The sequence below is a fragment of the Gobio gobio genome (assembly GCF_949357685.1).
Source record: "Gobio gobio genome assembly, chromosome: 23".
In the NCBI taxonomy this organism is placed as follows: domain Eukaryota; kingdom Metazoa; phylum Chordata; class Actinopteri; order Cypriniformes; family Gobionidae; genus Gobio; species Gobio gobio.
Genome location: NC_137119.1, coordinates 11,749,493 through 11,761,373, shown reverse-complemented (window position 1 = coordinate 11,761,373; position 11,881 = coordinate 11,749,493). Strand labels below are relative to the sequence as shown.

Here is an 11,881-nt window from a genome sequence, read left to right as displayed (position 1 = left end):
ATTTTTTTCAATCTTATATTTGTCATTCAGATGACCAAGAATTTACTAATTTTAGAGGATGATCACATGCCAATTAAGAAAAAATATATATATTTTTACAAGAGAGATATTAAAAGAAGGGCTTTGTTCAAAATACAATGTTGATAGGTTTACAATGGAAAAACTGGGAAGGCCATTTCAAATATAATTTTAATATTTTTTATGAAATTTATGACGGTAACAGGATTGACATCATGGTAACAGGACTGACCAGAGTAACAGGGATGACAGGACACACATTCTTCAGCATACACTGCACAAATTTGTTTACATAATATTGTAAACTTTTTAAATTGCATTATATTTTTTGCACTTACTTGGCATAGTTGTATTAGTGAAGCACGTTACATTTCCAAGATATCTAAAATGTTGACTACCATAGTAGGAAAAAAATACTATGGTAGTCAATGGAGGGCGAGATCTGCTTGGTTACAAACATTCTTCCAATATCATTTGTTTTGCTGCACTTAATGGCATACTACTATTATCTGAAAAAGTGCATTAAAGTGCAAATATAAAATAAAATTTAAATCATCACACAAATGTTAAAACTATTTAAACAGTTAATACTTTAATTACCAATAATACTAATACCAACAATTCTAAATAAAAATGTAACTGATCCTCATATACCACCCACTCTGAATAAAATAGGCATTAGCTCAATGATACACGCAGGATGACATTTAAAAATGTTTGCATTTTACACAGATAAACTTTAAAAACAGTGTGGCTTAGGTGACACGTCATGTCATCCCTGTTACCCATATGTCACAACCTGTTACTAGAAAAGTAACAGGGCTGACGGTAACAGGTTTGACAAATTCAAGCTAATTTGCTAACTGCTAGCTAACAGTCAATACCACAAAAGCACATGGTGTAAACTTTGAAGCGATATTACTTGTAGATATTGTAGTGATGTTACGTATGACACTGAAGCGTCGATGCGCGTATCGCGCATGCGACACATTTTATTAGGTGTGTTCGACATCGGCTGCGGCTGGATGAAACTGATCGGCGAGAGTAGCCGCGTGCAGGCGGGGAGGAGCTGCAAACACAGACGTGAAGTCGGACACTTTCTGCTTCCCGCGGTGACGCTCGCACTGTGTTTGCACACTTTATCAGCTGAAGTGAAATAAATGCAATATTTGGCAATACACAGATGTTTCAGAGACATTATTGTCATGTTATACTTTATGCACTGCTTAATACAGCGTGTGTTTTTACAAGAATAAAGTTCAACATATAAGCCTACACTATCAATGAAGTGGGGTCTATGTTTTTAATCAGTTATATTTTGATAAACATGACAATATAATATCGCGACTACATGAAAGGAGGTTTTACTGTTATAAAAAACAGATTTGTGCGCATTAGTGGAGCTGAAGGTTTTAGAATAAACACGAAACACACGTGATCGCTGTCATGCGGTGAATCTGGCCAATCGTGGAACGGCTGTGTCGTCATCAGAGCCCCTGCAGCCTCATGCAGTCGCTCTGGAGAAACTGCACCGGCTGTAATCGCCGGCTGCTCTCGAATCGCTCTCGCGGCACTTTGTTGACATACGTCACTGTCACGTGGCGTCGGCGCTGCCTCAAGTCGGACAAAATTTCTAACCGGCATGCACTGCTTCAAGTCAGCCGCCGATCGGTCTGCTCATCGCTGGGTGAAGTCGAACAAGCCTGTAGTGAAGCTCCGTATCGGGGTGTGTATTGGTTTCCTAGAGTCACGTGATCGATGACAAATGAAGCCTCACTTTCTGTCCAATCACGTGCGCGTTTCGCTTTGCGTGTCAGAAGCTTCGAACCCCCAGATCTTACTTAACAAGTCCTTGTTGCCTCAGTCTGGTTGATGGTTTTGTGAGGAGAGTGCTGTACTTTGAAAGTTAAACAATATATTACATTTGGATAAACATTTATTTGTCACTATTTATTATTTTTTGTTTGTTGGAGTTGTGTCTTTGTATTTTGGTAAAATATTTGCCTTACTGTCATTCCTACTGTTACACAAGCACTATCACTGCCAAGTGTCATAAGCACATTTAATTACAGATGATCCTATCACACAATGTCCTTATTTTGTGTGTGTTTGTGTGTGGAGAGAGTAGGCCTACGTTACATCTTATTGAATCATATAAACTCATATTATATTTTATTGACACACTTTAATGGGTAAATTAATTTATTTACTGGACACATTAAACACAAACATACAAAGCTTTTATTTGTACACAGCATTGAAACGATTTCGTGTGTTGTGGTTGCTTCATCTGACAGAGCTTCTTCCACAGACTTCTGCCTGCTTTATTTTAAATAAGCACCAGATGGTGCTGTTCTTGACACTCTCGAAGCTTTGAATCTTTTCCCGAAACAGTCAGGGTAAAGCCTCACTGCTTCGTGAGGCTTCATTTCCACATCCCTAAGATATTAGGCTTGTTCGACTTCACCCAGCGATGCGCAGACCGATCGGCGGCTGACTTGAAGCAGTGCATGCCGGTTAGAAATTTTGTCCGACTTGAGGCAGCGCCGACGCCACGTGACAGTGACGTATGTCAACAAAGTGCCGCGAGAGCGATTCGAGAGCAGCCGGCGATTACAGCCGGTGCAGTTTCTCGAGAGCGACTGCATGAGGCTGCACGGGCTCTGATGACGACACAGCCGTTCCACTGGCCAGATTCACCGCATGACAGCGATCACGTGTGTTTCGTGTTTATTCTAAAACCTTCAGCTCCACTAATGCGCACAAATCTGTTTTTATAACAGTAAAACCTCCTTTCATGTAGTCGCGATGTTATATTGTCATGTTTATCAAAATATAACTGATTAAAAACATAGACCCCACTTCATTGATAGTGTAGGCTTATATGTTGAACTTTGTAAAAACACACGCTGTATTAAGCAGTGCATAAAGTATTACATGACAATAATGTCTCTGAAACATCTGTGTATTGCCAAATGTTGCATTTGTTTCACTTCAGCTGATAAAGTGTGCAAACACAGCGCGAGCGTCACCGCGGGAAGCAGAAAGTGTCCGACTTCACGTCTGTGTTTGCAGCTCCTCCCCGCCTGCACGCGGCTACTCTCGCCGATCAGGTGCATCCAGCCGCAGCCGATGTCGAACACACCTATAGATTTCATTATGTTAAATAAATAATAATTTTAATTTATTCTTTAAAAATGGTAACAGTTTTGACATTGCATGATGTCCCCACCTCAGTCAACCCTCATAAATCATCAAAAATAGAACATTATAAAAGAGAGAGAGAAAATTACTTGATGAGAGATGATGTAATTTCCTGGAAGTGATGTCACTGGAATGTACAATTATTTTAAAGGGGTTTTTGGTGAGGGTAACAGGAATGACATGGAATCAAGGGACAACGATAAAATGATTTATATGTTTAAAAAAAAAAGTATACTTATGCCCAAACACTGCTTAACAATGAGAATATACTTATAGCTATATGCAAATGTGATTTTAGAATAATTTTGCCTTCAGTTTGCAAATTAAAAGTCCTGCTGAAAAAGAACAATCATATCGAGGGACATGGCAAAAACCTTACCCTTATCATCTTAGAAGCAATTTTAATTACTTAAAATAATATTTAATTGACTTTAATTTAATGTAATATTGAGGAAACAATACATAGCATTATTATGTTTTTAAATCACAAATTTATGTGTTGTTATAATAATTCTATGTCTGATTATTTCTTAGGGACACAAAAGGCACAGATTTCGTGGAATGACCCACCAACGAACATACGAGTCTCCATAGACTCCCGCCATTCAAGGCACTGAGGACAACGTGGTTGAATTTCACTTTTGCAGGAAATGTGCCAAAGAATGTTTATATATATATTAGTGCTGGGCAATCGATTCATCGTGATTAATTGCATCCAAAACAAAAGTTTGTGTTTACATAATATATCTGTGTGTGTGCTGTGTATAATTATTATGTATGTATGTATGTATGTATGTATGTATGTATGTATGTATATATATATATATATATATATATATATATATATATATATATATATAAATACACACTCCTTCATATATGTATTTAAGAAATATTTGCATGTATATACTGTATATACTACTAACCTAAAGGATTATTAGGAACACCATACTAATACTGTGTTTGACCCCCTTTCGCCTTCAGAACTGCCTTAATTCTATGTGGCATTGATTCAACAAGGTGCTGAAATTCATTAGAAATTCATGCATTCATTAGAAATGTTGATAGGATAGCATCTTGCAGTTGATGGAGATTTGTGGGATGCACATCCAGGGCACGAAGCTCCCGTTCCACCACATCCCAAAGATGCTCTATTGGGTTGAGATCTGGTGACTGTGGGGGCCATTTTAGTACAGTGAACTCATTGTCATGTTCAAGAAGCCAATTTGAAATGATTCAAGCTTTTTGACATGGTGCATTATCCTGCTGGAAGTAGCTGGAAGTATCAGAGGATGGGTACATGGTGGTCATAAAGGGATGGACATGGTCAGAAACAATGCTCAGGTTAGCCGTTGCATTTAAACGATGCCCAATTGGCACTAAGGGGCCAAGAAAACATTCCCCACACCATTACACCACGACCACCAGCCTGCACAGTGGTAACAAGGCATGATGGATCCATGTTCTCATTCTGTTTACGCCAAATTCTGACTCTACCATCTGAATATCTCAACAGAAATCGAGACTCATCAGACCAGGCAATATTTTTCCAGTCTTCAACTGTCCAATTTTGGTGAGCTCGTGCAAATTGTAGCCTCTTTTTCCTATTTGTAGTGGAGATGAGTGGTACCCGGTGGGGTCTTCTGCTGTTGTAGCCCATTCGCCTCAAGGTTGTGCGTGTTGTGGCTTCACAAATGCTTTGCTGCATACCTTGGTTGTAACAAGTGGTTATTTCAGTCAAAGTTGCTCTATATCAGCTTGAATCAGTCAGCCCATTCTCCTCTGACCTCTAGAATCAACAAGGCATTTTCGCCCACAGGACTGCCGCATACTGGATGTTTTTCCCTTTTCACACCATTCTTTGTAAACCCTAGAAATGGTTGTGCGTGAAAATCCCAACAACTGAGCAGATTGTGAAGTACTCAGACCGGCCCATCTGGCACTCAAAATTGCATAAGTTAGATTAATCTAAATTTTATTGGTTAAATCTTAACTGCTAGTAGGTTAAACTAGTTAAGACCGAGTCTTAACATAGAGGCTAGGATTATGCAATTGACCCCTGATATTAAAATAAGAAACTGAGGGCAAGTGGACAGGCTGATTCAATTCACTTTTTCATGCCCTTTTCCCACTACTGTCTGTGGTGATTCAGATGTACATCATTGCTTGCATTGTATGATTGCCCACTACTGGTTGAATTGGAAAGTCCTAAGTACATATGAGTAGACTCGTCCCTTCTGTCATAATCAAGGAGTCGAGGGTCTGTCCATATAAACCTCCCTTGTCCACTTGTGGAACACTTCAAACTGGTGACAGGGATTACCCCGAGGGGAAGTGCTTGGGGAGGTTTGTGAGTGTGTTGCCAAATGTGGAACTACTACTCTATTTCTGTAGTAATGTGCAACCTCAGTGCTGCATTTGACACTGTCGATCACAACATACTTCTTGACAGGCTGGAAAACTGGGTTGGGCTTTCTGGGATGGTCCTTAAATGGTCCAGGACATACTTAGAAGGGAGAGGTTATTATGTGACTATAGGTGACCATAAGTCTGAGTGGACATCCATGACATGCGGAGTCCCACAAGGGTCAATTCTTGTTCCACTCCTATTCCACCTGTACATGCTCCCACTGAGCCAAATAATGAGAGAGAACCAAATGGCTGACGACACCCAGATCTACTTAGGCCTGTCACCTAATGACTACAGCCCCATTGGCTCCCTGTGCAAATGCATTGATGAAGTTAACAACTGGATGTACCAAAACTTTCTTCAGTTAAACAAAGACAAAACTCAACTCATTGCATTTGGAAACAAAGATGAAGTTCTCAAGGTGAACGCATACCTTGAAGCTAGGGGTCAGACAACTAAAGATCAAGTCAGGAATCTGGGTGTGATTCTGGAGTCAGACCTGAGTTTCAGTAGTCATGTCAAAGCAATAACTAAATCAGCTTACTATCATATCAAGAATTAGATGCTTTGTTTCCAGGAGAAACTTGTTCATGCTTTCATCTCCAGTAGGGTGGACTATTGTAATGGTCTTCTCACCGGCCTTCCCAAAAAGACCATTAGACAGCTGCAGCTCATACAGAACGCTGAGCAGAACCAGAACATATGACCATATCACACCAGTCCTCAGGTCTTTACACTGGCTTCCAGTTACATTTAGAATAGATTATAAAGTATTATTACTTGTATATAAATCACTCAATGACCTAGGACCTCAATACATTGCAGATATGCTGATTAAATACAAACCCAACAGATCACTCAGATCATCAGGATCAAGTCAGTTAGAAATACCAAGGGTTCACTCAAAGCAAGGAGATTCTGCTTTTAGCTCTTATGCCAGCCGCAGCTGAACCAGCTTCCTGAACAGATCTGATGTGCTCCAACAGCAGCCACTTTCAAATCCAGACTCAAAAGATGAGTACTCCCTCTGGTGCGAGGAAGACCCGTTTAGATCTGGTCTGACGGGTAAAACATCTTGAGAACGCCCTCAAGTTAGGCCAAGAAGATTTGTCTGTAAGTGTACGGTCTAAACGCATAGTTACCTGACAAATATTTTTAAAGTAAACCTGACTCTCCATTTTCTTCCACCCCAGATAGGGGTTTTCATCTTTATTTTTTATTTCTTTCCATTCCTATTATAACTGTTTTAATTCACTTTCGAATATTTTCATTTCATTTCTGTGTAAAGCACTTTGAATTGCCACTGTGTATGAAATGTGCTATACAAAAAAACTTGCCTTGCCTTGCCTTGACGGATAGATCTGTAGAGATAGCCCTGGGGGTTCAGTCCATGAAGATTTTTCTGTAAGGGTAATGTTTAAATGCACAGTTACCTGACAAATATTTTTTACGTAAACCTGACTCTCCATTTTCATCCACTTCAGATAGGGGTTATACTATATATAAATATTTTATTTTATTCACTACGAATATTTGAATTCTATTTCTGTGTAAAGCACTTAGAATTGCCACTGTGTTTGAAATGTGCTATACAAATAAACTTATAATAATAAACTAGTTACCATTTCAGCACGTCTACAAGCAAAGCTTAATGCACCAAACATCTACCCAAGGTACTTTGGGCAAGCTCCAGTAGCAAAACTGAGAATTAATCTTTTTATTTGTCTTCAACATGACAAATCTGACCAATTGGAATCAAGAAACATCACATGCATATAGTCTTGAGAACCAATGGAATCTGCCAGTTGCATAAACTCTCACTCGTGCAAGTCTGGAGAATCATGACTGCTAATGAAGAGGGAGGGATTATCGTTAATTAGCCAAAATCTGTAGAGTACAAAAAGACCAAAGAGCAGCATCTCAACAGTGTGTCTAGCTGTTGAACAATGGCAGGAAGTTGGTGTGCTGGTCAGTGGCTGGCACTTTGTGTGTGGTTTTGTGCTTTCTGTCATGCTGTTCCACAGTGGAATTATCCGGCCAAGAAGTCTCAAACTCTGATATTACAGCAAACTGACCAGCGGCTTCAACAACAAGCTAGTCAACAGTTTTCTCCGCAGGTTCAACAAGCTAGTCAGCAGTCTCTTCCGTGGGGTCAACAGCAAGCTAGTCAGCAGTCTCCTCCGTGGGGTCAACAGCAAGCTAGTCAGCAGGTTCAAGCTAGTCAGCAGTCTCCTCCATGGGGTCAACAGCAAGCTAGTCAGCAGTCTCCTCCGTGGGGTCAACAGCAAGCTAGTCAGCAGTCTCCTCCGTGGGGTCAACAGCAAGCTAGTCAGCAGTCTCCTCTGTGGGGTCAACAGCAAGCTAGTCAGCAGTCTCCTCTGTGGGGTCAACAGCAAGCTAGTCAGCAGGTTCAAGCTAGTCAGCAGTCTCCTCCGTGGGGTCAACAGCAAGCTAGTCAGCAGTCTCCTCCGTGGGGTCAACAGCAAGCTAGTCAGCAGTCTCCTCCGTGGGGTCAACAGCAAGCTAGTCAGCAGTCTCCTCCGTGGGGTCAACAGCAAGCTAGTCAGCAGTCTCCTCCGTGGGGTCAACAGCAAGCTAGTCAGCAGTCTCTTCCGTGGGTTCAACAGCAAGCTAGTCAGCAGTCTCCTCCGTGGGGTCAACAGCAAGCTAGTCAGCAGGTTCAAGCTAGTCAGCAGTCTCTTCCGTGGGTTAAACCGCGAGCTAGTCAGCAGTTTCCTCAGAAGGTTCAACAAGCTAGTAAGCAGTTTCCTCAGAAGGTTCAACAAGCTAGTCAGCAGTTTCCTCAGAAGGTTCAACAAGCTAGTCAGCAGTTTCCTCAGAAGGTTCAACAAGCTAGTCAGCAGTTTCCTCAGAAGGTTCAACAAGCTAGTCAGCAGTTTCCTCAGAAGGTTCAACAAGCTAGTCAGCCGTTTCCTCAGAAGGTTCAACAAGCTAGCAAGCCGTTTCCTCAGAAGGTTCAACAAGCTAGTAAGCAGTTTCCTCAGAAGGTTCAACAAGCTAGTCAGCAGTTTCCTCAGAAGGTACAACAAGCTAGTCAGCAGTTTCAACAAGCTAGTCAACAGTTTCCTCAGAAGGTTCAACAAGCTAGTCAACAGGTTCAACAAGCTAGTCAACAGTTTCATCAAGCTAGTCAACAGTTTCCTCAGCTGGTTCACACTAAGCAGCCAGTGGCACAGGCAGAGCCTCTTGACAAATGTGCTGTAGCGGATTATGAGCAGATCCAATGTGGTCCACCTGGAATCAGTGGTGCTGAGTGTGAAGCTATCAACTGCTGCTTTAACGGACAGCAGTGTTACTATGGGAAGGCAGGTAAGAGTGTCGAGTCAATGTAACGGTGTTCATGTTCAACTGATCCTCAGCAATAACCTGCTCTCGTTCCAGTGACTGTCCAGTGTATAAGAGATGGTCAGTTTGTGGTAGTGGTGGCTAGAGATGTTACTCTGCCTCGCTTGAGCCTGGATTCAGTCCGTCTCCTGGGTGGAAGCGACCCACCTTGCAGTCCTGTGGGATCCACACCTTCCTTTGCTATATACCAGTTCCCTGTCACTGCCTGTGGCACGAGCATGATGGTGAGTAGCTGCTTGTGGTTCTGCATGGCTTAAAATGGACTGGATGCCAACAGTTTCTATTTGCAGGAGGACAGTGGATATGTGGTGTATGAAAACAGAATGACCTCCTCGTATGAAGTGGGTGTTGGACCACTTGGTTCCATCACAAGGGACAGCCATTTTGAGTAGGTGCTCTTACGCTTTAGCATGAATGTTAATCCTTGGCAAATGCTAAAAGCTCTCTGTTTGTTGTCCAGGCTTCTCTTCCAGTGTAGGTACTCTGCTACTGCTGTGGAGGCTCTGGTTGTGGAGGTCAACACTGTTCCTGCACCTCCACCAGTAGCTGCTCCTGGACCCCTCAGGGTGGAGCTTAGACTGGCGAATGGTCAATGTGTCACCAAAGGCTGTGCAGAAGGCAAGTGTGCATAAGTATATTCTAAACTCCAGGTTACAGCAGTTTCTGGTTGAACGCCGGTGTTCTTCCTCAGGGGACGAGGCGTACACGTCCTACTACAGTGGTGCTGATTATCCGGTCACAAAAGTCCTGCGGGAGCCTGTGTATGTTGAGGTGCGCATTTTGGAGAGGACCGACCCCAACATTGTCCTAATGCTGGGACGTTGCTGGGCGACATCAACCCCCAGTCCACTCAGTCTACCCCAATGGGACCTTCTGGTCGACGGGTGAGTAAGGCCAGTCTTTATTCATCTAGTGTGCTGTAAGGCATCTCTGACTGCCTCTTTGTCTTTCAGATGCCCTTACCAGGATGACCGTTACCTGACCACATTGGTGGCTGGATCTTCTGGTCTTCAGTTCCCAACCCACTACAAGCGCTTTGTTGTGAAGATGTTCACATTTGTGGATCCAGCATCACTGGCTCCTCTGCAGGAAACCGTATGCTCCGCAGCCTTACCTGAACCCTTAATATTAGTCTTATAGTGATTTCTGTGGCTTAACCCTTTTCCCTCTCTGTTAGATCTTCATCCACTGTAGTACAGCGGTGTGCCATCCCTCTTCTGGCTCCTGTGAGCAAAGCTGCGCTAGGAAAAGTGAGTGCTTGCTGTAAACTGACTTCAGGAACCATGAGAGTGGTATTTAAATGCCTAATGTTTCTACCCCTTCTCTTACAGGAAGAGACACGCATGTCAAGACCGTCTCTAGTGGACAAACTGTGGTGTCTAGTGGAGAAGTTACCCTGGTCATGTGAATTTGGTTGTTTTAATAAACTTCTTGAATCCACATTAGTCTTTGGCATTGATTTCTGACTGGAGTCAGCTCTTTCATGACTTCTGTTTGATTTATTGGGATTCACTACTAAACCAGTTCCATTAGCAAGGTTGTGCAGTCTAACTGAGGTGCTTAACTTGAACTAAACAAACCAAACCTTTGAACTGAACTATTTGCAAAGCTCCAGTTACTAACCTGGGCCCCTGTTCTTCATGGTGACTAATTAGGGGTTTAACTTGTCTGTTTGGGTCTTTAGGTATGACTGGACCTATAATTTAGTCCCTTAACTAATGTATCCCACCTGGGTTGTCTGAGGACCTATTTACACCTGGTACTAAAGCATTTAATCTGATCACACGTGGACCATGCTAAATACAAGTATAAACTGGGTCTAAATTGTTTTGAGCTGGGGGGGTGGGGTTATTTTTATAGACTTTAGGTCTGTGGCCAGTTGCATAAACCGCTTGAACTAGTACTAAAAGTTAGTCATCTAATTTCTTCACTTTACCTAACTGTTTAACACGAAGTCCCAGGGAGCAGCCATTTGGCTTTTCTACCTATAAAACCCGCAGGACAGCCGATGGGCTGGAAGGCTAATATCCTTAATCAGCTGTGAACAGTTGCTTTTGTTATGTAAACAAGGTGGGGCCATGCTGAGCCACTTCAAGGAAACTTGTGTTTCACTTTGCCATCTTAGGGAGAAATCAACACGTTTTTTTTTTTTTCCTTTGTTGCTGAGATTTATTGATAAAAACAGTACAAAATAAAATAGAAACCAACCATTTGTACACATATTTACAAATAATATTAAAAAGTGAGTACATTCCAGCAATCACTCACAATCCTGGCACTGCCATGGTATCTCCCGTCTGCATTTACCACATGTGTATCTGTAGCAGTGAACACATCGCACAGTGGCATGATTGTTCTTGCATTGGTGTTTGGTGTTCCGGCTAAGAAGTTTATGCGCAAGTGACAGCGATGTGAAGAAATTGTCCGTGGTAACATTTCTGCCCTTGTCTAGGAATGGTTCCATCAGCCTCATCACTACATTTTCAGACAGTCTCTCTCCACTGGGACGACCAGGGTCCTTTCCAAGATATGGGAGGACATTACAAATGTACTTGGATTTTAGGTCGCAAGCCACCCAAAACTTGATCCCGAACTTGTCAGGTTTAGTTGCAATATACTGCAGGAAACGGCAGCGAGTCTTTGACGGGAAAAGCTGTTCATCAACGGTGAAATGTAGACCAGGGTTGTAGGACGTGATGCAATTGGTGACAAATGATCCCCACACACTGGAAATTGCAGCAAACTTATCAGTCTTTGCTCGATCACTCCGGGTGGACCTGTCATCAAAGCGTAGGTGTCGCATGATGTCTTGGAAGCGGTTTCGCGCCATTGTTCCAATGATATGTGGGTTTCCCAGGTTTGCTGACCAGCAGTCACGTAGTG

General features: G+C 42.3%; 1 protein-coding gene across 1 annotated transcript; it reads left to right on the top strand.

Moving 5' to 3' along the window:
- Positions 1-233: 233 nt before the first annotated feature.
- Positions 234-10,265, top strand: LOC307119576 (zona pellucida sperm-binding protein 4-like; the record flags this gene model as incomplete). The annotated part of the gene is made up of 8 exons (XM_079805919.1): positions 234-254; positions 8,818-8,962; positions 9,035-9,222; positions 9,289-9,386; positions 9,459-9,622; positions 9,690-9,882; positions 9,952-10,093; positions 10,176-10,265. 8 exons carry the CDS (start codon positions 234-236, stop codon positions 10,263-10,265), a joined length of 1,041 nt encoding a protein of 346 aa, XP_079662045.1.
- Between the last annotated feature and the right edge of the window lie 1,616 nt (positions 10,266-11,881).